This window comes from Rhipicephalus microplus, chromosome 6 (genome assembly GCF_043290135.1).
Source record: "Rhipicephalus microplus isolate Deutch F79 chromosome 6, USDA_Rmic, whole genome shotgun sequence".
Lineage (NCBI taxonomy): Eukaryota > Metazoa > Arthropoda > Arachnida > Ixodida > Ixodidae > Rhipicephalus > Rhipicephalus microplus.
The window spans coordinates 5,638,677-5,666,365 of record NC_134705.1 but is presented as its reverse complement, the minus strand read 5'-3'; the positions used below and the strand labels follow the sequence as shown (position 1 = coordinate 5,666,365).

The 27,689-nt window shown below is 45.5% G+C and overlaps 1 protein-coding gene across 12 annotated transcripts in view; it reads right to left on the bottom strand.

The window, feature by feature from the left end:
• Window positions 1–27,689, bottom strand: part of LOC119167762 (glutaminyl-peptide cyclotransferase) — an 823,023-nt gene that overhangs the window by 721,987 nt on the left and 73,347 nt on the right. The window contains exon 2 of one of the 12 annotated variants that reach the window (XM_075865232.1): window positions 148–7,197. The exons of the other annotated variants lie outside the window; for them this stretch is intronic. Coding sequence (XP_075721347.1) covers window positions 5,338–6,939 — 1,602 coding nt within the window. The 5' untranslated portion in view covers window positions 6,940–7,197 and the 3' untranslated portion in view covers window positions 148–5,337. Of the gene's footprint in view, window positions 1–147; window positions 7,198–27,689 lie in introns of those variants that run through there. 12 annotated transcript variants of the gene reach the window in all.

Below are 27,689 nucleotides of genomic sequence, written 5' to 3'. Positions count from 1 at the left end.
TCAGTATGAGGAACCAACTAGCCCAGCAACAAGCACCTCTAAGTTGCAAGTTGGAGCCTGGGGCTGCAAGAGTACGACATAACTGTCGTGTACAAGTCTGACAGCAAACACAGTGACGCTGACTGCCTGTTCCCCGCACCTGCCTAATCTGCGCCTGTGGAAGATGCAGATGACTGCCCGCTCCAAGGAGCCGTCACCACATCAAAGATGGATGAACATAAGCGATCTGATGCCAAGTTGCTTTTTCTCATCAAGTATCTGCAAAGGCACCTTGTGCATCTTTGGAAATTTTCGCATATGTCCTGTGAAATAACACCCTGTACAAAATAAATTTTGAGCACAACACCGAGAAATTCCTACTCGTCATTTCTTTGACCCTACGATCAGAAATCGAAGGCCTGTCACGATGACCTCTCATCAAGACACCTGCGAATGAGTCGAACCTTTGCTCCCATACGTGCCAAATACTACTGGCCAAGATTATCGAATACTGTACAGCATTATGTCAGAACTTTTCGTAATTGCCACAGAGGATGTATAAAACTGTGAACTCGGCGAAGGTTATGAAGGGTCTTTATTTTCTACGCGACCCTAAACAAAGGGCCCCAGGCCCATTTGTGAATACAAGTGGTGTTCCCGAGCAGCCTGTCTCTCTGGCTGCCGGAGGTCGACTCTCGTAGCTTGCATGATGCTCTCCCGCCTCCGATGCGATCACGTGACCCAGCCGTGGCCTCTCAGACACCAACCACCGGGGTTGAAGGTCGAAACATAACGACGCTCGGTTCGAAAGCATGAGGTGCGTTGACAGACAAATACCTCTCGCTTCCCGTAACCATTCAGAGGAAGAGCCGTGGTTTGTTCAGGATCAGTTTAATGACCGCCGCAGGGTCTCCGGCTCACAGGGTGCGAGGAAATGGCGCGAAGGAATCCACGGCTGCAACACCGATATATTTTGGACAGAGTCCGCAAACCCACTGTCACACAATAAACTCCAAGATGCCTCCATAAAAACCAGCAGACCTTGTCCATCCAATAAAACCGTTTGAACAAATGTAAATGAATCAGCTTGATCCTTTTCCGACATCATCATTAGGGAAAAGATGGCCTGCAGTAGTGATGGGTTACTTGAGCCGATATGCTGAGACAGCCTCGTTGGTCAGAGGGACAGACATCGAAGTAGCAGAATTCTTCGTCTTTTCCATAATATTACGACATGGTGCTCCATGGTGCTCCAAATTGTTATTAAAGACGATAGTCTTTCTTGGGGACCTTCGACGCAAAAATTTTGGTATGTCTGTCTGTCTGTACATTTGTCTCTTTGTCCACTCTTAACAGCATCGGGTATTTGAAACGGCCGACCCCATCCGCAGCGCCCACCTATGTTGCTCAAGATTCAGCATTCATACTTGTGCGATTGTCGATTAAAAAGCAATTATTGCGCGTGCCTAGGGCGCCATAACAATTGATTGATATATGGGGTTTAACGTCCCAAAACCATTATATGATTATGAGAGATGCCGTAGTGGAGGGCTTCAGAAATTTAGACCACCTGGGGTCCTTTAACGTGCACCCAAATCTGAGCACACGGGCCTACAACATTTCCACCTCCATCGGAAATGCAGTCGCCGCAGCCGGGATTCGAACCCGCGCCCTGCGGGTCAGCAGCTGAGTACCTTAGCCCCTAGACCACCGCAGCGGGGCTAGGGCACCATAGCAACACGTACATATTGTGCACGTGCGACTTTTACTAGAAAACGCATACATAAGTAACTTTAAGGACCGTAGCCCTTATCACGCTGCGCTGATCATCCAACGCTTGCACGGAAAGGCGAGTGTTTCCAACGCTTTGCTAAAACACGACGGTGGTGGCACCTACCCGTCAACTTGCGTTGTACACCTTATCACCTCTGAGGTGGGCGCGCACACCCATTTCAGAGCCATGCGCTTTGTTTTTGAAAGAAACTGCCAGACGGCGCTCATGTCTCACGTGTGACGTGACTTTATGCGCTCGTTCGCCTCTGCTGCACGCTTGAGGCACTCTAACGCAGCGCCTCCAGAATACCATTCACCGATTTTCTTGAGCAGAACATCAAATAAATGTTTTGTTCCCTCTCTCCACATGCAAGACTATCGTTTTTCGACGACATTTGCAGATTAAATGGAGATACGGGGCCAATTTCTTACAGACCGAGAAACGGCATTTACAGCTGATTTTATGCAGTCCATCATGACACTTTATTTATTTATTTCAGGTACCCTCATGGCCCAGAGGGCATTGTTGAGGGGAGTGGTACAGGATCAGGATGTTGAAAGGTGTTCGAATTGTACAAACAAAAGCACTGAACAAACAAGTATCCAGCGGTGCGTAGAAGTATACAAAAGTTTAACACAAATCTACACAGGTATTGCCTCTAGCATGAAAAGATAACAAAACTAACATTGACAACTGCATGCATATGACACATTATAAGATAAATAAACACTGTGGAAAAAAAAAAGTTCAAGCTACACAGAAGTGAAGTAATCAGACACTTTTTTCCTAAACTGGTCAATGTTGTTAGTAAGCACTAGGGATGGTGGCAGGCGATTCCACTTTGATGTTGTTCTAGGAATAAACGAATTTGAATATGATACAGTGCGACATTTCGGGATACCAACTTTGCAAGAATGATCTATGCGCAATGAAACATGAGCAGGGGGTAAGATAAGAGCAGTTTTAAGGGTGGCGTTCAATTTATAGATTTTAAAGAAAAGGCACATGCGCGATATCTTCCTGCGCAGTGTGAGTGGTTCAAGAGATAGAGTTGCTGTCATTTGCGTTACACTTGATAAACGGCCATAATCGTGAAGGATGAAACGAGATGCTCTGTTTTGGGTTGCTTCAAGTGCATTTATTAGTGAATTATTGCACGGGTCCCATACTGAAGACGCGTATTCGAGTTTAGATCGAACAAGTGACTTGTACAATAACAGTTTAACAGAAGCGGGGGCTAGAGAAAAATGTTGCCGAATAAAACCAAGCGTCCGGTTAGCGTTTAAGATAATAGAGGAGACATGCATATTCCAACTCAGGTCTGCTGTTAAAATAACCCCGAGGTATTTATAGGACGACACTGGTAGCAATGGGGAGCTGCTTATACTGTAAGAAGAAGGGTTTAATTTACGTTGGCGTGAGAACCGCATTACTTTACATTTATTAATATTAAGTGTCATATGCCAAGTCGAGCACCAATTATCGATAGCGTCAAGGTCCTGTTGAAGCAAAGAAACGTCAGTAGCATTTTTTTTTTCGTGGTAAATAACACAGTCATCGGCAAAAAGTTTCACAGAAGTCAGATTGCTAGGCAGATCATTAATATATATAAGAAAAAGCAGTGAACCTAAAACTGAGCCCTGTGGGACGCCTGAAGTGACAGGTAGAGTTGAAGAGTTAAAACCATTAACATGAACAAATTGAGAGCGATCTGTGAGAAAACATTTAATCCACTTAAGAACGTTAGGGTCTATATTCAGTTGGCTTAGTTTGTGAAGAAGCAGGCTGTGGGGAACTTTATCGAATGCCTTACAAAAGTTTATGAATATGCAATCAGCCGCGGAACCATTATCAAGTACAGAATGAAGGTCGTTTGTGAAGGCTACCAACTGCGTTTCACACGAAAATAATTTTCTAAAGCCATTTTGCTCAGGTGAAAAAAATGAGAATGATTCAAGAAATTTCGCCAAGTGGGAAGCGATGACGTGTTCAAATATTTTACAAGAAATACTCGTTAACGAAATGGGGCAATAGTTCGAAGCAGAATGTTTGTCACCAGATTTATGGAGTGGAATCACTTTACCTATTTTCCAGTCATCTGGAATCTTCCCTGACTGAAGAGACTGATTAAATATTTTGGACAATATTATAGCAGAATAAACCGAGGTGTTTTTGAGCACTTTTGTATTAATGTCATCGGGACCACAACTAGAAGATAATTTTAGGCTCTCAATAATGCGTACAATGCCATCAAAATCAAAATGAACAGGGTCCATGGGGAAATCATAATGAGTGTGACAGGCAGGGAGTGACGAGTTAGTACAACTGCAAAATGCTTTTGCAAACGTGTCATTCAGAGCGGCGGCGCAATCAGCGTTGCTAATTTTTTTTACTGCAAATCAACAAGAGAAATTGTCGAATCATCTGTATCCTTAATCAGACTCCAGAATTTTTTAGGGTTTGCGGAAAGAAGTTCAGGTAATGTAACATTCATAAACTTATGTTTTGCTTGCTTTAAAGCTTTCTTATATGTACATACGACATCCTTAAGTGCTGACCAGTGCTCCGATTTTCGAGACCGCTTTGCTCTGATGAAAAAACGCCTTTTTTTGTTAGCAAGGCGTTTTAATGCACGGCTGAACCATGGAAACTGACGGTTAGTGGTAATGACCTTTTGGGGAATATGATGTTTAATTAAATTGTGAATTGTACTTTTAAACAGGTGCCAGTTTTCAGTGACTGATCTCTCGTTGAAACCAACAAGAAACTCATCCAGAAAAATCTTCAGCCCATCATTAATGGCCGAAAAGTTAGCCTTTCCGTAATCGTATTTAAATAACCTTAGGGTTATTATGGGACAAACGAGCTGGGACATTCAACATTACGTGTATTACGGAGTGATCGCTAATTTTCGGTAAATAGCTGATGTCGGTGACAAGATCGGGAGCTGTTGTTAACAATAGGTCAAGTGTGTTAGACGTGGAATCAGTTATTCTTATTGGCTCAGTGATAACCTGAGTCAAAGAAAACGTTGAACAGAGTGCCACAAAATTTGATGATTCGCATGTTTCTTCACTTGATATAGCGGGTGACTGCCAGTTAACATCGGGAAAATTGAAGTCACCGAAAAGAAATATCTGCTGATTAGAAAACTTTGTGTGAATGGTGTTAAGAGTGTCATGAAGATCATTACAAAAGCCTAGTGGCGTAGACGGCGGACGACAACATACACAGAGTAGAAACTTCGTGAAGTTAACAGATATTTGGACGCAAGTGAACTCAAGATTTGTAGTGACATTGATTTGTGAGCATACAAAATTGTGGTTAACAGCAACTAAGACACCACCGCCACGCTTTGAGGAGCGATCGCATCGGAAAATATTGTAGCACTTTTGAGCAGAAAAAATTTCACTGTCCCGTACAGATTCGTTCAACCAAGTCTCAGTTAATACAATAATGTCAGCGGCAGTAGTGTCAGCAGCACAAGAAATAGAATCGTGGTTACGGACTACACTTCGTATGTTAGTGAAAAGAACTGAAATGTTACTTGGCGCCCGCGGCACGTTATGTGGACGGACGGTGAGCTATTCTATGGATGCATGTGGAAAGAGAGTTGAATGCAGAGTTTTAGAGGCGCTGGGGCTTCTGCATTTTTCCTTTACTTCACCGCTTACCTCGCAATACTCGTAACACTTATTGTTTAAAGTGAGTTTGTTATAGCGGAGTTTGAATTTTTCATCTGGCACTGAGCGTTTCGCAAAGTCTACTAGAATTTTACGGGCATGTCGGGTAGCTGGCGAGAAGTCTTCACTAATTGTGATGTCTGATCCTCTAAGTTTATTTTTTGCGCTGAGTACTTTTTCTTTTGTTTTGTAATTTGCAAACTTTACTATTATCGGTCGAGCTTTGTCGCAATGCAGTGTGCCAACTCTATGCGCACGCGCGATATCACTATCGACAAGATTAATCGACATTTGGTCAAGTACAATCTTCTTGACCTCCTTTTCCGAGTCCACCCATGTTTCCGAGGGGTTATCAGGCACATTAAAAAATAAAAGGTTGTCCCTTCTCGCTCTATCTTCCAGGTCTGACAAACGTACTTTTAACAAAGTATTTTCGTTTTGAAGTGTGCCAATAGATTCTTTTACTGTAGTTATGTCTTCAGCATGCTCTTCCAGAACTTCAAACCTGTTTTCCATGGAGCTTAACCTTTCAGATATGTTTTTCACCGTCGCGTTCCGTTCAGCGTGTTTTGACGTTAAGCTTCCGATGGAATCGAGTATGCGCGCCTGACCATCCTCGATCAGCTTTGAACGGGCTGTGAGGTCCCTCAGCATTGTTATAACAACATCGGTCGTAGGCTCCAGTGGTACTTTGGACACCTGCGTGCCACCCTGTCGAGGTTTAGTAGGCCCCGGGTTAAGCTCCACATCCCCCGACAGTAACAGTTTCAACACATCAAAGCACTCATTTACATGTTGTAAGAGCACTTGTGGGCATGGGAATACAACAAGAAAAGCGTTATTGGAGCGCTTAGAAGGAGCTTCACTAACCTGTAACAGGCAGAGACGAAAAATATTCGTGAGCCGCATCGTAGCGTTGCTCCCATGCCCACTAAAGTGGCACGGCTGGCCCGATGCGCTTATATCAGGTGGCGTTGCTGATGTAATCGAAGATGTCCAGGTTGATCCAGGGGGAGCCACAGGGACTTGCGTCAGGGTGGTCTCCCACGGCATGTCGGAGCGTGCGTCATGTATTGCTGGTTCAGAGACGATCGCCGTTGAATGATAAGCGTCACCGGGAAGCCACTCGGGCAAACCGACAGCGCATGCGTCGACAACGAACGGCAGCTGCAACAGGCAGAGACGAAAAATATTCGTGAGCCGCATCGTAGCGTTGCTCCCATGCCCACTAAAGTGGCACGGCTGGCCCGATACGCTTATATCAGGCGGCGTTGCTGACGTAATCGAAGATGTCCAGGTTGATCCAGGGGAAGCCACAGGGACTTGCGTCAGGGTGGGCTCCCACGGCATGTCGGAGCATGCGTCATGTAGCGCTGGTTTGGAGACGATCAGCGTTGAACGATAAGCGTCACCGGGAAGCCACTCGGGCAAACCGACAGCGCATGCGTCGACAACGAACGGCAGCTGTAACAGGCAGAGACGAAAAATATTCGTGAGCCGCATCGTAGCGTTGCTCCCATGCCCACTAAAGTGGCACGGCTAGCCCGATGCGCTTATATCAGGCGGCGTTGCTGACGTAATCGAAGATGTCCAGGTTGATCCAGGGGGAGCCACAGGGACTTGCAACAGGGTGGTCTCCCACGGCATGTTGGAGCGTGCGTCATGTAGCGCTGGTTCGGAGACGATCAGCGTTGAACGATAAGCGTCACCGGGAAACCACTCGGGCAAACCGACAGCGCATGCGTCGACAACGAACGGCAGCTGTAACAGGCAGAGACGAAAAATATTCGTGAGCCGCATCGTAGCGTTGCTCCCATACCCACTCGTAGCGTTGCTCCGTTGCTCCCATTACCCACACCTGCCATAAGAAAACGACTACTTATCACCTGCAAACGAATGGCCTGACCGATTGTTCTAAGAGCACACTGCCTGATATGTTGTCAATTTATGCAGACTAGAAGCACAATACAGTGACGCCATTTCAGCTTGTTAATGGGTGAACGGTCACTACACCTCTGGATGCAATGCTGACCACAAACCTGACGTCAGAGATTTCACCCGAAAGGCCAAAGAAGCACGTCATCTGGCACGATACCACATTCAACAATCACAGTGAATCGATCTGGACCGGTACAACTTTCGGTGAAGAAAGGTCGAACACGCACTGCATGACAAAGTATGAATATAGACCCTTCTGCGAACAGCTGGCCTCTCTGAAAAGCTTCTCCGTTGTTACTTTGGTTCCTTGGGAAGTACTCCACCAAATTAGCCTCTTAAACTGTGAAGTTTCACTGGAAGGACACGTTAGTTCATCCAGGTGCCAACGTTGCACAGGAACTGTTCATGGGGTTAGAATAAAGCAATACTATGACCAGCAGTGATCATCCTCTAGTCTGCGCTGAAATATAACAGATAAAACCGTCTAACTCCCTGGCGTATGCATCGGGATGATGCGTTTGGAGGGGGAATAATGACACATACCATAAAAGTGTTCAAAATACGCGCACCCTCCTAGCAGACAACAGCGTGCTGTAGTGACAAGAATCGGCCATGACTACATGATAATTCAAGGCACGGGATTGGATCGTGGAGGACTGAACTAGATGAGAGAATGAAGTGACAATCCGCTCAAGGAATCAATAAAACACTTCTTGGTTTTCTCTTGTGTTTGACTAGTTAACCTGTAATAAATAGTTATCTCCAGACTACCTGAATTTTGCGTTACAATTACGATGGCAGGACACCTTCATGTTCCCGCACACTCGCTAGGATACAAGAAACGTACTACTGACCACACCTTACCGTCAACATCACTCGTTATGTGAAGACATTACGGGACTGTCAGCGACGCAAGACACCACCGACAAGGCCTGTGGTACTTCTGCAGCCCGTTGAACCACTTCACTGAGCATTCCAGCAAATCAGTATAAACTTACTGGGGCTGTTCCCGACCCCTCAGCAGTCATAAAAAAGTGGATCGTGGTAGCTACTGACACCCCCCCCCCTGCTACGCCAAAACAAAGACCCTGCCTAAAGGCGGCAGCGCTGTCTTTCCGTTTACATCATCCTGCATCATGGTATCCTAGTGGTCTTGATTACGGAGAGAGGCACAGCCTTTACAGCAGAGCTAACTTAGGCAAATTCTGATATACAGCCACACAAGCTACCGCTGGACGACCGCCTATCACCAACACCACCTAGAACTAGGAGAAGGCCCGCGCATGCCCCCCTCTCCACACCAACTGTGTCCCCACTGTGAGATCTGCAAGCCCGACGACGCGACATACAGAGTTGGCACAACACATACTGAAATGGGCACAACTCCGCTTAGCTTTCGGCTGTGGCGAGTACGAAATTATTCTGCTAGCATGCGTGTTGTACGTAGAAAACTGTTCATTGAATGTGGCAGTTGCAAGGTGTTTTTTTATGCATAAAACAAGAAAAATTTATGTGTATTCATTTACGTCATCGTATATTCATGTGGTGCAGTACTGATTACAAAAATTGCAATATACTGCAGGCTTGAATGCATAAGAAAACCAATGCTAGCGGTGTCACCATAAGCATCTGGGAACGCTGAAGTGCTGCAGCATGCTGCAGCTTGCCTGTTGGAGCGCATGTTCTTTCTTTGTCCTCAGTTGCTCAAGAGTGATGCGTGAGCTTTTTTCTGGTGGGCTGTCGAAAATGCCTCGAGCACCCGTATACAGATTTCTGTTGGACTCCACCCAAAACGTAGCATGGACGAAGGCTGCCCAACGAGAAAACTTCGCACCTACAAAGTACGCTGTGGTAAGCACATGTTCCCGTTTATTTTCCGGCAGTCATGCTTCTTGTAGGAACAGGGTCTAGTTGATTGCATGAGGCATGCAACCGTTACAACGTGCTATGCAGAATAAGGAATGACAACGGAGCAAATAGTGCGTTTCAGTGTTATACTGTTCCAAGTTCATGGCGTAAAAAGTGCAGTGCTATATTTACGCCTCAGGTTGCTCATGTGCAGTTTTGCCTAATGAGAAATTGATTTGGCGCAATGTATTCATGAGTAAAACTGTCTGCGTCGAACATACAATGTAGACGGCGTAGTCATTTTGCATGGGGGGCATTCGCCGCTACTTGAGCGCCAAACAAACGATGGCTCATGGTTTAACATCTCAAAGCAAGGTTCACCAAGTGAGACGTCATTCTTGTTGACTGCATGGTCGTGGTTGGCATACTGAAGCAGATAAATGAAGCGAAGGAATTTGTCTTAATCTTTACAAACGGCGCACTAGGATCATATAATTCTGCATAACTGCAATGTATAATTCTGTCGCTTTCATTTTATACCTCATTGTTCGTGCTTATGTTCCAGGTCTGTGAGCACCATTTTCTTGAAAGTGACTTCAAGTGACTTCATAGACTCCACTAGCTACACTGACAGTATGACTGGAAAAGTAATTGAAGTACCCCTCAAGCTCAGGTGCTTGAAGCCTTGTGCAATAGCGTTTTCCTTCATTGCCCTGCTTATTTGTCTCGCCAAAAAAATTCTGCATGCGAGAGCCCAGAAGAAAAGCACGCTCGTCTGGATGCAGAAGCGTTGCCGGAGGCAATAAGATTATAAGAGCAGTCTCACGAAGCAGAAGAAAAAAAGAATGGCATCACCACTTTTGAAAACCTATTGACAGCAGAAGGTGACCTCTCTCTTACCGACTTCTAGACCAAGGTGCTCACCAAGAAACAACTATTTTTCCTCAACTTCAGCGACCAAAGTGCCCCAGTTGTGCATCATGCAGTGACAGTGGCATCCGACCTTTCTTTGGCAGTGTATGTTCATGAAATGAGGTTACAAAACCTAGGTTCCTGTGAGCTTCCTTCAACAATTTCTGACTTGAGAGTGCATCAGAAATTTCTGTGTGATGTGGAAGTTGTCATGAGGGATTCTAAAAATAATGAACTCCAACTAAAGATTCTGCTGAAGCGTGTTGTGGCACTCCTGAAGCAACTGTCATCTTCAGCTCTTCCACATGAGTGGCAAGTGCAAGTCGTCAAATCTGTGACACAGCAACTTCAAGTTCTCCTCCCTAAGGCGTCCTCTTACCCAGCGGACTTTCTGGTATTCTGCAGCCTTGTGTACACAATATCACCACATGCATACGAATTCATCAGGAGTACAGCAAAATTATAGCTCCCACATCCGCAGGCAATAAGACGAATTTGTGCCTCTTATTGTGCTGCCCCATCCAGAGAGTAATGGCCCATTTAGAGAGCAACAATAGTATTAATTCCTTTCTTACGCAGGGAGGCTAGCACCAATACTAAAAGATCACAAGCGCTTTGTGGTGCTTATAATGGACGAGATTCCCCTGCAGGCATCCTTTCAGTACTAGGGTGATTATGTCACTGTTGCAGTGAAAAACAATAAAAATGTGGCAAAGACAGCATACGTCTTCATGATACAAAGCTTGTTATCATCAAACAAGAATGTTGTGCATATACACCTTGCCAAGTAGCACAAATAGAAACGTAACAGCTACACGAATTCCTTGATATGCTGATCAAGCACCTAGAAGACTTTGGAATACGAATAGTTGCAGTGGTGTCAGACAACAACCTGATCAACCGAAAGGCTATGTCATCTTTTTGATGATCCTCCCAATGTGAGCATTCTATACAGGCACCCATAAGACTGATCAAGACCCTTGTTTTTTATTCTGGGTGCAACGCATGTATTAAAGTGCATTCAAAATAACTAGCTCAATCAGCGTAATTGTGGAAGGTGCATCTTCTTTCCCAATTTCAGTGCCCTCTCAGGAAACCCATCTGTCCTGACAGCCTCGATTAACACACAATGCAGGTTGCATGAAGGAGGGAAAAAATGAGCTTTTGCGACTAGCTTCAACTTTTTCCTTCAAGTCGCTGAATCCATCCAATTCGAAGCGACAAATTGCAAAGCTCACACTGAAGATCTTTAACAGTTCAACTGCTGAAGCACTAAAAAGCATGACATGAAAGTATCACTTGAACATAAAGCTGATACATCGAAATTTATTAACATTGTTTTGATATGGCAGAATGTAGTCCATGTCAAGACGCCATTCAAAGGACAGCATCTTTGAGACCCATTTCAAGAACTGATAAGTGCACTGCAGTATAACCAAATTGAGTTTCTAAACAAGATTGTGGATTGGTAGGACCACTGACAGAGCTTGAAGCATGATGCTGGCCAGTTGACTCATGAAACACACATGGCACTGCGACATACCTCACATGCCCTTGTTGAGGTGTCAATGTATAGCATTGAAGAACTTGGGTTAAAATATATTTCGCTCAGGAAATTTAAAACCAACAGTTTGCCAGACAGGTTCGGCAGGTATCACATTTCGATACGTCAGATTTACGAATCTGAACAGAAGCCAAGACTCCAGAAGCTGCTCGATCTTCCAAACTTGGATACCATTGCACCTTACATTCTTACCACTGATTTGAAATTTCTTGTTAAACAGTTTGATGTTGCAGTGATGGTCGATGATGTGAAGGAGAAGGTGAAAATGCTACCTGCTATTACATATGTTGCAGGATATTGTGCACATGCTGCAGTGAAGAAACTTGCCTGCTCTTCCTGCCAAGAAAACTTGACAGTTGAGAATCGGACCATTGAATTGAAAGATGATGTGCTGATAGCTAATGCAACACATGGTGGACTGAAATTTCCACAAGCACTAGTTTGATTGATATGTAGGGTTTAACATCCCAAAACCACCATATGATTATGAGAGACGCCGTAGTGGAGGGTTCCAAAAATTTGGAGCCCTCCACTTTGCCCTGTGCGGATCTCTCGTGGAATTCCCACTGATAGTCTTAGTTTTCATTAGCACCTGCTGCTTTCACATATGCTACAGCCAGTGACCTACAATGATGCTTGTCATTCGAAGCTGTGCTGTCCCTGCAGATGATCTAGCATCACTCATCCCTCCATCTCTGCTACTATTGGCTCTAAGCAAACTTGATTGGTTGGTTTGCGGGGTTTAACGTCCCAAAACCACCATATGATTATGAGAGACGCCGTAGTGGAGGGCTCCAGAAATTTGGACCACCTGGGGTTCTTTAACGTGCGCCCAAATCTGAGCACACAGGCCTACAACATTTCCTCCTCCATCGAAAATGCAGCTGCCGCAGCCGGGATTCGATCCCGTGACGTGCGAGTCAGCAACTGAGTACCTTAGCCACTAGACCACCACGGCGGGGCCACAAGCAGTAGTTGTGAATGCCGTGCTCACAATGAAAATTCTCCTCGACAAACTGAGAAGTCCGAAGTAAGCATCACAATTTTTTGCTTGTGCAAAACAAAAAGAAGTTCTTGTAAGCCTCGCGACTTCCCTTGTTGAACACAATGATGACTTAGATTTTTGCGATGGTGGCCACTCACCTGAACTTGCTTTAAACTTATATTCTCAGTGCTGCTGCCAACACACTCCTGAATAATTTGTGCAAAGTTAAAGATAACCAGCTGAATGAAACCAAGGCTGCAAAGCAGAAAAAAGCTGAAAATAAAGAAATTGAGAACAAGGCTGCGAAAAGGAAGTTGAGTAGTCTTCAAGCATATTCTTCTTTCTAACGAAATGTTCTGCCTGTTTGGATTATGATGGATCATGAATAAATATGCCTCACAACGAAAATTTAAGCCTCTTTTAAATTGCACGAAATGACTGTGCGTGCTGTTAAAAATTTCACCAGTACCTGATGAATTATTTCAATTCAGCGTTCAGTTAAAATATACTGAAAATATTCCATTCTGTGCACTTCAAAACCATGAATATAGTAAGAATATATAGTAGAGAAAATTCGATTTCATAAAGTGAATTCGATTAAGTGAATTCATAAATTCGATTTCATTGAGTGAAGCCGTCTTTTAGGCTGATCTAACTGCGGTGACGTCACCCAGCCCTGCACAGGCCTTCTCTATTCTAGGTAGTGTTGCTACCACCCACAGACCAATGGCCTCACCGAGCGTCTAAAGACCATAGCCGACATTCTGGCCATGTAGGTCCACGTCGAACACATGAAGTGGGATGCCATGCTTCCATACATGAACTTCGCACCGAACACGACGGTGCAGCAGACGACGCAGATGTCGCCATAAAGTTGGTCTATACTGAAGGAACCCGGCCACGACCCTCGCTGCCATGCTGCTAAATGTCACAAACAAAAGAAACATCACGTCACCGTCTACCTTCATCACGCTGAAGAGTCTTGTCAACTCACCAGCCTGCAGATCAATAATCAGGAGACGATCGATAGCAGCTGTTACTACATTTAATGACGCTTCGTGAAATATCAGCCCGGTGACCGTGTCTGGGTGTGGATGCCAATATGCCGACGTAGACTTGGTAAAAAACTTCAGTGATACAGGTCATGCATGTTGTGCAACTCAAGCCATTTCACCAGATTAGGGAGCCTGAGGAGTGCACTTTTCACATTGTTTTTGTTCTGTCTTGCTTGTGCTAATTGTTTGTATTACTTCCTTGCTCTATTGCTATTTCTTGCATGCATTTCCCCCGAGGTTATTTGAAGCATCCGGGCGATGCTTTTCCAGAAGGAGGCATTGCCACGGCTGGTATTTTTATGTGCTCGATTCAAACCCACAAACACTGTAAGCAACAGTCGACACAGATTGCGCCTCAGTGTTCGAAAAACTTTTCGATTGTAGTACATCGTTTTGTTAAGATTGCGCACAGGACTCAAGCACTCAAGATTATTCCAGAGCTTGCACGACCGTCAGCGATAAGGCTAGAAATTTTGATGCGTCATATATAAAAGACTGCGTGTCCAAGATAAGTTATGTAAACTGGTAGCGTAACTTCCAAAGATGCCCATATGCCCCATAGTTGGTGGCTCGTTACCACTGTCGCAATCTACATATGAAGGGGACAACCAACAGCTAACAAAAAAAAAAGATTTAACATAACAACCAGAAGCGGTACCAACATCCTAAATTTGCCCTACATGGCACAAAATTGAAAAATTTCTTAATTGCTGATCTTTTGTGTGCCATTATATATACGTAATTTTATTGAGCCTTATGGCTTGCTAATTACGTGTGCGAGAGAAAAAAAAGACCAACAAGAAAGATTGAGGAAGCAAAGTTGTTTAATTATCCAAGTGGTGTCGTTGCAATATATACCGATAACATCACAGATGAGACTGTTACAACAGGCATGCGTATTCTCGCACATCAAGTGCTCCTCTTGGCCTCGGCGCCAGAGGGGCATACGCGATGAGATGCAAGGGGTAAAGCGAGGCTTGATATTTTCGGCTATGTGACCACGCGTACAGCGGCGCAACCCAATCAGGCCGTGATGCCTCCTAATGATATGCCTAATGTCTGCCGCTTCGAAGGCACCGCCACGTGCTGGGCCAATGCCTCCTTTTCTAGATGTCTGCTGTATGGGTCCATAAACGCGGTTCCACACATTCTTCCCCCTCCTTTTCTCCGCAGAAAGACAACGAGGGCCGCGTGTGACGAGCTCCTGCAACAATGCAACAAATGTCATGTGGTGCTGCTTCCGAGACTGCCATCACACTTGTTACCATCACGGAGGTGCTAGCAGCATCACTGACAAGCATCATGCTGGCAATAGAGTTGCATACAATAACACCTAGAGGGAAATCTGGCACTGCTATTGTGTACACTCATGGGAATTATGGGGAGTACAGGCTTCAGATTGAATCACGTTTGCTGGTGAATTGTCTACGAATCTTTTTCTACAGTTTCAGTTTCGTTCTTCGTGCAGAGTGGTAGTGGGGTGGGTGCAATGCACAGAAGCAGTGTCTTTGTTGTTCAAAGGAGCTGAAGACCACTACATTCTTCAATTTACTGCGAGGTTGGAGCTGTATAAGTTGTATTAGACAGTTTAAGCAAAGCGTCGTCCACTCACCGCTGCGCGTAGGTGTAGTGCAAGTGTAGCGTCCTATGCCAGGGCAGGATATTACATGGCGTTCCCGTTTTTTGTTAGCGCGTCTTGCAAAACTTTTTTAAATCGACTGCAAAACGAAGGCAAGGCGAAGTAGATGCACCGTCACGCTCCTATGACTTGACTTCACCACAAAATGAGAGGTGCTTTGGGAACAGACCACTTAGAAAGACGCACCTTCAGCAACGCAGCAGACGAAACTGTAAGTTTCTCACTAAATACTGTACTTTTATTTCGATAAATAGATAATGCGGATTTTCCAGGGGTGAAAAAGCATGAATGTTCTCAAGTGTTGTAAAAGATAATTCATTATATCTTGATGATAAATTTGGAACGCAATCACAATGTAATGAATACTCTGGTGATTCCATTTGTCTAGGTTTCATTTCTACCACATAGCCACAAAGACGTTTTGCAATAAAATATAAGTAAAAAATAATGAAGCAAGCTTAATTTAAGTATAACTTCATATTGCTTCGTATCGACCTTAAAGTCAAAGTTCCCTTATGGTTTGGAGTTACGAACGCGAGCCCTCAGCTACCGCGAAGTCAATTCAGAACATATCGTGTGCATTCAGCGAAGCACAGTTGAGTTAATTGATTAGATTTGATTTGATTTATTTGTTTACTTATTTATTTACTTAAGCAAAGCATTACACAAGTATTACAACAAGATGTCGTAGGTGACCAGGGAAAAGGTAGCTGGTACTATCAGCTTCACGGCGTCCTGGCCACCCTACACGTGCTACAGCGTAAAAAGTGGTAACGAATGAACAGAAAAAAAAAGGAACAGGAAAACGAAATGTACACATAATATACTGTACATAAATATCCTTCACATGAAAAAAAAAAGTAATGTGATTCTATTGACATAATTAGGAACATAATAAATTAATGAATTTTTTTCCTTCAGGAACAGTTAAAAATAAAAAGGAAAAAGACGGCATTGTTTATGAGGCATATTCATGATACAGATATTGTGATGAAAATTCTCCATAGTTCTCTAAATGAGATTCAACAAGGCTGGGAGCGTGAACCGAAGCATCCGTCGACCATAGTTAGCGCGGCATTTGTTAATTTGCTATTTTTCAGGCTTGCGTTGCGAAGGTGCTGACAACCCCTGTAAGGTTGTTTGCACTGTGTTGTGCTCGTGCCTCACCCAAAAGCTGCATTTCGGGTTACAACTACCGAGCGATAGGTGGCGTTGTGTACGCGGTGGTGACCTCTAGGGGAGGGCAAGCTTTGGTGGCGGGCGAGAGTTGAGCGAGTCTCTTCTGCGCATGGCGGTTGCTGCAGACGGTTGTCTCTAGCATGGGTCCTCGGCACGTGGCACCACGGGCCGCGCATCGGGGCCCCTCGTGGTAAGTCAAGCGTTGGCGCCGCCGCCTTTGTTGTGTTATTGTGTTTGTCATGTAGTGTATGCTAATAATGAGTACAGACGTCCTAACATATTGAGAACGATTGATTGATCAATTTGGCAGACGATATCTTCGTTATAAATTAGTTAAATGAATGTATGTTGTTGTTTGGTTTGTACCGATCGTGTCTACCGTGTCCGTTCACTCCAAGGGCATGGCATCCGCTCGCCAATTCGCGACCCCACAGCATATATTATACTTTAGTAAGGTGGCCTGTAATACTGTTAGTGTTTGTAGAGTACTAGTTTCTTTCGTTAGGCTAGATTTATACTGCCGACATAGATTATAAAAAAAAAAATTGACTTTACCCGGACAATGTTGTCTTATTAAAAGGTGACTAGTGTGTGAAAGATATGAAGCCTTGGATGCTAATCGAATCACACGTTTTTGTTAAACTCCAAGCTTTTTTATGTTTTATTTAGTAGTAGTATGCTAAACTAGCAATCCATATTTGAATATTGATACGAACAGAGCATTATACAAAAACATGTTGATGCATATAGGGCATTCAAAAGAGACATGGTGCATCACACCTATTGTAGAAGATAGTTTGCTAATTAGGTGATTTATGTGGTCATCCCATGTCATGTGCTCATTGAAATAGACCTCTAAAGTTTTTATTGATTTTAATTATTTTTTATTTATTTTCATTTTATTAAAACTCAATTTCTGCGTTATTTAACAATATTGATGCTAGTTGAACGTTCTTGTTCTGCGGTCAAAACAATATTGCCTTCGTTTTCCTAATGTTAATTATTACGTGATTTTGAGTCATCCAGTAACTTATTTTCGATAGCACTTCATTACCTTTATTAATTAAGTGTGTTTCTGACTTCCCTGAAAAAAATAAATTGATGTCATAAGGGTATATTATGACTTTGGCTGTATCATTGAACGCAGGTATTTCGTTAATATAAAGTAAAAATGTTGTGTCCCGAACCACCCCTACATTCCGAGCAAGTCTCTGAGTGGTACATAAAAAAATGGTGGATGACTGGTTGCAAACGACTCGGGTCATTAAGACTCCCCCTCTTCCATCTCCCGCTCGACAACAATCCGCCGCTCACTTACCCACAGCAGTTTCACTGCCACCCCCGTCTGAGTAGGAATAAACAAGTTTTAATCCTTTGTGGTTGCCTATGCCTTTTCACTGACTGCCGCCCCCGTCTGAGTAGGAATAAACAAGTTTTAATAGTTTGTGGTTGTCTATGCCTTTTCACTATCGTTACAGGTGTACGTGTATGCGATAACGACAACCCCGTACATAACAGTGGTGACGAGGAAGTGGATTTGGACCTGCACTACGCAACGCTTTTGACAAGCAAGTCATGGCTACGCACGAGCTCCGAATTCAGCTACCCGAATTCAACCGCTCATCATGGTCATTGTGGTTTAGACAACTGCAATTTTACTTCAAGGCTAACAACATCGCTTATGCAGCAATGAAGAAAGCCAACCTGCTGACACTTTGTGGGGAGCAGACATATGACACAGTCTGTGCTCCGATTCAGCCACACACTCCAGCAGCTCTCGACTACGACGACATCATAGCTGGGCTACAAAAGCACCATAATCCAAGGCCACCGGAGGTCTACAGCTGAGCCTGCTTTCAACGGCGAGACCAACTGGAAGGCGAGAAAGTGATCGATTACATGGTGGCTCTGAAAAAACTCACTGCTGACTGCTATTTCAGGACGCCGACCTCAAAACTTGAGCCACTGCGCAGGAGGGAGGATCGACTACCACATCTGCTAACACCACTATGCTCCCCTTGGACGTTATGTTGCGGGACCGTTTTCTGTGTGGACTGCGTGACGAAGGCCTACAACAACGCCTGTTCACAGGTACAGGTCTCACAATCTACAAAGTGTATGACATTGCCCAGCGAGCAGAGAGCGCCAGTCACCAGCAAAGGGATATCAGACGGAACGTCGAGCCAGTGCACCAAACCAGTCAGCAGCCAAGCCATTCTGCTACCACGGCCAACTCAAGGAAAAACACAGCGCTGTCGGCGATGAGACTACATGCATGATCCCCACGTATTTCTATTCAAGCAACTATGAGCAATTTTTGCCAAAAAACTGGACAGATTGAAAAGGCATGCATAACCAAGTGCAAAAAGCCCAGGCCAAAGGGTAACCACAATGTCGACGCTCAAGAGGGCCAGACACACGATAGCACAGCCAGGACATAACTAACATCAGCGGCTCTATACGACTTAAACACCGTTATGAATCTCGGCACGAGACCAAAGATAATGACAGAAGTCCTAGTACACCACTGCCCCATGAAGTTTAAGGTGGATTCTGGAGCAGCAAGCGCGCTCGTCAGTGAGGACACTTTCCGAGCTACTTGGAGTGAGATTGCGCAAACTCTCCAGCAAGACGACACGCTGCTGAGATCCTGGTCAGGACATTCCCTTCCACTACTGGCTTGTGCCAATGTAGAGGTTTACTACAACGGCCAGACCCACCATCTGCCATTGCTATTTGTCCACAGCTCTGGATCAAGCCTTTTAGGCTGAAACTGGTTCACCCCTCTTAGAGTGGTCGTTGGCAGAGTTAACCATGCACCCAGCCTCAGTGGAGCAGCTCTAAGAGAAGTACAAGGCGTTTCTTCCGAAAAAATACCAGGAAGCAACGGACCTCCAGTCCCACTGGAGCTGTGAAAAAATGTAACCCCGAAATTTTGGAAAGCTTGGTCGGTACTTTTTGCTCTACGAACAGTAGTCGAGAATGAGTTATGACCGGCTGCAGGAGCAAGGGATCATCGAATTGACGCAATATTCAGAATGGGCTACATCACTCGTTTTTGTCTGAAAAAAAAATGGTACAACACGCCTCTGCAGAGACTACCCGAGCACCGTCAAATTGTCTACAAAGGCATCATCCTACCCACTTCCAACACTGGAAGAGGTTTTTAGCACGCTTCAGGGTGCAAAATTCTTCAGCACCTTGGATTTGACACAAGCCTACCAGCAACTGAAGGTGAGGAAATCCACATCTGAATTGCTCGGGATAAGCACCAGTAAGGGTATCTATTAAGTAAAAAGGCTACCATTCGGCATAGCTGCAGCACCAGCAATCTTCCAGAAATTTATGAAGTCTACACTCAGCGGGATCCTTGGAGTTTGCGTCTACTTAAATTATGTTATTGTCGGGGGCCCCTCTAATGAAGAGCACACAGAACGTTTGGAGCTCATTCTTGAAAGGCTATCAAATGCTAACTTGTGCATCAACAAAGAAAAATGTGTTTTTCCGGTGCCGGAAGTGGTTTTTTGGACACCATATTGATGCACATTGTATTCACCCCACTAAAGACAAAGTCTGAGCAACTAAAGCACGAGCGCCCACTAACAAACAAGAATTACTGTCATTCTTATGGCTAGTAACGTTCTGCAACTGGTTATGGGAATATCGAACTACAGTGGCCAACAATCTATACGAGCTCCTGAAGAAGGGAGTCCCATGGACTTGGTCGCCCCGCCTCGAAGAGTCATTTGTTGCCCTTAAGAAACTGCTACGAAATTCTACTGTAATGCGACATTACAACAAAAGGAAACCCCTAATGCTAGCCTGTGACACATCAACATGCGGAGTGAGAGCAGTCCTCTCCCAAGCTGACGACCAGGGACGGGACGCCCCGATCGCTTTAGCATCGCACACACTATCACAGGCAGAAAGGAATTATTCCCAGCTAGACACAGCAGACCACTTTCAACAGTATATTACTGGCATAAAAGTGACCTTCATAACTGATCACCGGCCCTTATTGGGTATTATGGGCCCCCAGAAACCAATGCCACAAATGTTGTCGCCGCAAATGACAGAATGGTGTTTCAGATGTTGGCGTACGATTATGAGCTCGTACATCACACTGCCAAAAAAAAAAACATCAGAATGCCAACGCACTAAGCCGCCTGCCGCTAGGCACCACAATAGACGAACCACCCCTGCCAGGTGATATACTCATGTTCGAAGCGCCGCGAACCCTTTGCTAACGGCTGACATGATAGCGGCATCAACGCAGGAGTGCACGGTCTCGACGGCAGTCTACACAGATATAAAGGAAGGCAACGTGCACAAACTTAAGGGTCAACACTTCAACCCTTACCGCAAGTGAGCTACGGAGTTGAGCCCTCATCGCGGTTGTGTCACCTTGGGATCAAGGGTGGCGATTCCTGTGGCACTTGGCGAACAAGCCATGTCACTTGTCCACGCAGGTCATCAAGGCATTATTCCCATGAAGAAGTGCACCAGAAGTTATATGTGGTGGCCGGGTATCAACCGTGACGTCAAATCAACAGTTCAGGATTGCCAGCCTTGCCAGTGCAACCACAGAGCCTCACCAAGAGCTCCTATACCAAAATGGTAAAGACGAGAAACTCCTTGGCACACCCTGCACAATGACTTTGCTGGACCTATTGAAGGATGTTCATTCCTGGTGGTTGTTGATGCACACACCAAATGGCTAAAGGTAAAACAAATGGTCACAACAACATTGCCAGCAGTTATCGGCACTCTGCGGTCGTTGTTTGCAACGTTCGGACTACCGCTCAAGGTTGTCTCCGACAACGGCGCTTTGTTTGTGTCCTGTTCTATAGAGACGACAGCATCTCGTCGATTACATTAGCTCCGTACAAACAGGCAAGCCAAGCACTATGTGGCAGAGCTCAAACGCACCCTTTCTCTTCAGACAGCACAACACTGTTCAAAGCTTTACAAGAGAAACGCTAGTGAAACTGACAATTGGCCGAGAAAAGTGAACCCAGCTGAGAGCAATTGACCCGAAGCCCTCGGGGAAGACATTGTTCGAGGATGATGATGATGATGATGTGTGGTGCTTTATGGCACAAGGGCCATTTAATAGCCGATGGACGCCATTTCTAGAGACAGGTGTTTATGGTAGGTGGCTGTATAAGGGCCTTAAAATTCCACACACTATGGCGGGTAAAACATAGCCATATTAAAATTATGACAGTGACGTGAAAGGTGTCTAGTGAGAATGGGTGGCCAAGGACTGTGATAATGAAACTATGGTGATAATTTACATTAACACGAATGCCTCTTGAACGCCCTTGTATATAAGGGTCGGGAGGCATGTGCTGCGTTTTTTTGTAATAACCGCAGCAGCCCCCTCTCTTCAGAGGTCGTGCTACGAATTCCCTGGGTAAATCACTTGAAAATCTTGCACCTGTCTTAAAAATGACAGCAATGACTCGAGTTTGAAAAGTGGTCCCATACCGATGAACATTGCAGGGTGGAGTGGCATTTGTTGACAGTAGGGTAATGTTGACAGTAAGGCTGTCTAATTCCTTACATTCAATTAAAATGTAAAGCCCAGTTGGTGCTTCACCACATCCCTCACACAATGGTGGAACATCACCAGACAAAAAGTATGAGGGTGTCGTACATATGTGTCCTACCTTAAGCATTGTTAGCGTAACCTGTGTGCGGCGTGACTTAGATACTGGCGGCCACTGACCGAGTTGCGGCTTCATGACACGCAGTTTGATTTCGTGCGTGCGTATTCCATGTGCGCTGCCAAGAAGCCCTGAGGTTTCGTTTGAGGAGAAGTTTCAGGTTAAGTGCAAAGATCGCCATTGTTGTATTGGCATTGGTTGGCTTGGCGGATGTAGCGAAGTTGTCCGCCAATTGGTTTCCTTTCATCTCGCAGTGTCCTGGCACCCAGCATTATACGACATGCTATTCGAGCGAGTATACTGCGCTTAGGAGTGAGTAAAAAGATACAAGGACAGAAATTTTGTGTCTTCTCAGGGTTTTGAGGGCTTTTACCACGCTTAGAAAATCTGTGTACATTACTGCACTTTGTAGCTTTATTTGTTTAATGCCCTTAACGGCTGCAAGTATCGCATGAGTTTCTGCAGTAAGGTTGCCTGTGTTAAGATGAAGAGTACCGGCATCTGAAAAGGATGGGCCGCCCGCAGTTAACCTTGAGGTAATACACAAATACACATCCCTGTAAGTGGAGTGACCACTCATTCAATTCCACATACAGGCTTTCCACGGGGCCAGTGCAAAAAGCACCCGTAGAAAAGCCAATGCCCAAATGATGCGTGGGGTCCAGCATCTTCAAAGTGGCAGACTGATAAACAACTACCCTATAGTCTAACCGGGTGCAAATGAAGCTTCTATACAAATTCATGAGACATTACCTGTCACTACTACTTCACATAGTGCGTGACAACACTTCTAGAACATTCATGGCTTTTACGCATTTTGTTTTTATATACTTAATGTACGGTATGAAGGTGTTAGCTTGTTGTCCAAGATTAGGCTTGAGAATTTATGCTCAGCATTAACAGACAGATGACCATTCAGTTGAATGTCAGATTCTGAGTGCATGCCTCTCTTTCGGGAGAACAAGACACACATGCCTTTTCGTTAGTTCAGTCGGAATCCGTTTTCCTCTGCCCATTTGGAGACCTTATTTAAACCAAGCTGAACCTGCCGCTCACACATTACAAGGTTGCACGACTTCAAGCCAAGCTGGACGTCATCGACATATGTACAACGAAACATATTGCGGGGTACGGACAGGTGCAAGGAATTAATTTTGGTAATCAAAAGTGTACAACTAAGCGCACAACCTTGCGGTACTCCCGTTTCTTGGACGAATGTTCGGGAGAGACCACAGCCCACACCGACACGGAATGCCTGACTGGACAAGTAACTTTCGATTACAGAAAGCATTCTACCGTGCACACCCAGGCGAGACAAGTCTCTTAATAGGCCAAAATGCCATTTTGTGTCGTAAGCCTTCTCGATATCGAGGAACACAAAAAGGAAGTATTGTTTGTGAACGAAAGCGTCTTGGACCTCTGCCTCAATATGCACCAGATGACCCGCGATGGATCCACCCCCTCAATACCCTCACTGGAATCGGTCAAGCAGATTGTGTGTTTCAAGGAAATGTAAAAGTCGGCGGTTTATCATCTTTTCAAAAAGTCTACAAAGGCAGCTTGTAAGTACAATGGGCCTATAACTCCAAACTGAGGAAGGGTCCTTGCCCTGTTTCAAGATAGAAATAACAATAGCCTCTTTCCAGGAAGTAGAAAGAAATTTTTGAAAGAAATTTATGTAGCGTGAGGCGAAAAAACGAACACAGGAAAGAACAGACTGAGAAGACAGAGCGCTTCCCCAGGAAGTAGGAATGGTGCCATCCCCAGGAAGTAGTGATGGTGCCAGATAGCATTGTATAGGGAAAGTAAAGTTTTTTGCGTTTTGAGCGGCAGGTTCTTCAACATTTCATACATGACACGGTCGTAGCCTGGGGCACAACTAATGCAGGAGCTTAGTGATGTTTGTAGCTCAGCTAAGTTGAAAGGTTGGTTGTATGCCTCGTATTTTGTAGACTTGTGTCCTAGTTTCTGCTTTTCTATTTTTGCTTTATATCTTTGGAAAGCTTCAGTATAGTGTGATGAGCTAGACACCTGCTTGTAGCGTGCACAGGGGAAGTTCACCTGATCCTTAAGGCCAGTGGTTCTCAGCCATGGATGAGTGGGGGTCCCTTGAGGACTGGTGGAAATGATGGGGGACCCTTTGCAGCAGAGGGGAAGGGGGAGGGGGAACGTAGGTAAATTAACACAACTGCAGTGTGAAATAGGGGCTTTGTATTGCTACCAAAAACATCAAATAAACGGGCCACATTGCTTCATTTTGGGCAGTTCATCAATGCATGGCACTGTCACGCTTAAAATTTAAAAAAATTACAATGAGGGTTTTGCAGATCGTAGAAATGGCTTCGTGGACCCTCTAGTATCCGCGGGCCCCCATTTCAGAACCACTGTTCCACGCTATCACCCTGTGAATTCACGAGTGGGAGTGAGTGTACTTGTCTTCCTGCTACCCAACCAACCATGTTCCAGACTTTAGCTTCTTGTGTATATAAGCTGATGCCTGATAAAAACTTCTGCCAGCTTTTTCTTCTGGCCTGCCGACACGTTCTTCTGCCTTTAAACTTTATTTTCCTGAAGCTGTCAAGATTTTCGGCTGTCGGTGAGTTCCGAAGCAACCTCCATGCCTTGTTCTGCTTCTTTCACGCATTACGACACTCAGTGTTCCACCATGAGACATGTCGCTCGCCGGGCAGTCCACATGTTTGCGGTATGCACTTGGCTGCCGCGTCAATAAGGAAAGCTGAAAAGTACTGCACAGCTTCATCTACGCTAAACCCACATATGTCAGTTCAACTTAAATGAGTAATATTATAAAACTGTTCCGAATCGGCTTTGTTTGTCCACGGCCGGGCTAGAGAGCGATCGGCGGGCTCATACGGCCTTCGCAAGAGGCCTAGTTCCTGCCTGCGGCCGCTGCTAGGAGCTGGCGCTGCGGGCCAACCCTGCGGACGCGCTCGTCTACCACTCCGCGCGCGGGCGAGCTATGCGCGGCCTCTGCTCTTCTTTTTTTTATTTTTCACTACAATCACCGCTACTGGCGTACGCAGAAGGGGGGTTAAAGGGGGCCGGGTAAAAAGAACCAAACGAAGACTGCGTGCCCATCCCCGAATAATGGTTTGTGTCGCACGCTACGCACCAGCCCACGGCCGGGCTAGAGAGCGGCGCCGCGCGCGCTACAGCGCCCGCCGCTTTCTCTCTAGCCCGGCCGTGACCAGCCATACGCGACTTCTATGTATGTTCTCAAAGCGACGATGAGCCATTTTGCAATTTCTCTGAAGAAATTAATGAAATAATTACAAAATTCGACAGAACGTGGAATCGCCCTAAATTTTTAGTGTATCGTGAATAAATTACAAGCTTTGGCTTTTTTCTGTTGTGTGGCTTAATTTTTGAGTACTTTTTTGGTCTTTCACGCTGCCCTCCCTGCCCCCCCCCTCCCCCTTTTCTGAACTGAAATCCTAAGTACTCCGCTATCGTGGGCGCCCGCCATCGGGTGCAACAAAGAGAATTGCTGCAAAATTTTGCTCTCAGCGCAGCGTGATTGATTCGCCTTGGCTAGTTTCAATGTTTCGGTTTCATATGCAGGTTGAAGTTCTTAGCGGCGTACTCTAATTGTCATAGGTTATGACTTAAAACTTGCAGAGCGTTAGTTAGAAATCTTTAAAAACGCATGCCGAAGAAAAAGCATCGGGGATAATCTGTGAACTGAAAGGCACCAGGCAAACTGGAAACGAGTTTATTAGTTTATTATATGGAAACGAGTTCGAGCACCAGAAAAATCATCTTCGGCGTGACAGAACAGTCTTGCACAAAAGAAACGTTGTTCGAGCTGGAGAAGCTTCACAGTCGGAAGTGCTTCCTCGACGGCTTATGTATGTATAGTTCATGTGCTTTTCATTGTCGTCGGTGACTCGAGTGGAGTGATTCACTAAAAGGATCCTGAAGAATCTGTCAGCAATCAAACTTGCTGACCGTCTTCCGTGACTATTGTCAACACTTTCGGGGCAGTTCAGCAGAGGTACGTCCTCAAGATGCGGTCCTACAAGCAGCTGTAGAACTTCGAGAACATGCGTGCGTGGCAGGTGTTTTGCTATTTTCTCGAAGAATGTGACGATCCCGTTTAAAAGTGCAAGGAACTCTGGCCTCGGGTAGGCAAGGCCGCTTCTGTCCTGGCCTCTCAAAAGCGTGTACAGTGGCTGATCTTTGTCGCTTGTAGTGAGGAGCATGGCGCAAGATTCGCACCCGAAGTCCGTGATCAGTTTCGCGATGTAACCGCCGACGTAGGCCAAACCAGAGCATGTCACAGACAGTGGGGGAGCGGAAGTACATTCCCTAAGCTCTTTCAGGTCGTCAGAGAACGTCACCGACAGGCTACTGACCAACTTGTCAACATCAGTGTCGCACGTCACGACTTCAGGTGGCCTTGCGAACTTGGATTTTACAATTTGGTCCAAAGCAGCCGTCACAGCCCGGGCGTCGAGCATGTCGTTTCCACCGCACATGTACCTGACTCTGCCGAATACTGCTGCTATGGGGTCGCTGTTTAGCTTCCTTGTTAGCACGTAGTTGATGCCTTGGGTTAGGAGGTATCGAGTTGTTTCCACTGTTGACTTTGTAGTGAAAAGCAGGGCCTCAAACGTTTCCTCGGTGAAAGCGCCCTTCCCAGAGGCGACTGAGCTTGCTTGTACTTTCTTTACATAGCACGTGAAGTCATTTTCTAGCCACGATAGCCGGCCATCGTCCACGTCTGCAATGGGGGCCTTCTGCCCCGTTCCCCCGAAAGAGGTGTCGTGCATATCAAACCAATCTTTCATTGTCCTCATGAAGTGCACGGTGGAACTTGCTCGCCTAAATGCGGAGAGTGCAGGGTCATTGCGGGAGTTTTCTTCGAGGTGTTCCAGTGCTGCACAAACCTGTGGGGAGAAGATCTGAACCGCACGAAGTACATTCATCTTCTCCAGGTTTGTAGGGTAGACGTGCTTCCTCGTCAAATTCCTGGCAAGCTTGATTGTCATATTCTTCTGGTACTCGTACAGCTCTTGTACGAAGGTGCCACTAATCACACCTGAGCCATCCGTAAGCTGTCGCTCCAGGAACTGGTTGCGCACATTCTTCAGGACGTGGCAAGGATCGAAGCTGAGCAGAATGATGCGGCTGTCATCGTGTGGGTGCCTCATGACTGTTTGCAGAGAGCCACTCCCCAAGTGTTTAAACAAGGTGACGTTGGCTGAGTAATTGTCAGTCACAATGCGGGTCACAACGAAACCACACAATTCCACCGCAGCGATCACCTCTTTTGTCCACGTGAACAGGTCCCTGCCGCTCAGCTGTTTTGTGAAGTAATACGAACAGGGAATTTTGTACTTGCTTGACAGGCCTTGCAATACAAAGCACAAAACTCTGTTCGCGAGCACTTCCTTCGAGCTGCTGGGCGTATCACCGCCGGGCTTGTCTTTAAGGCCAAACA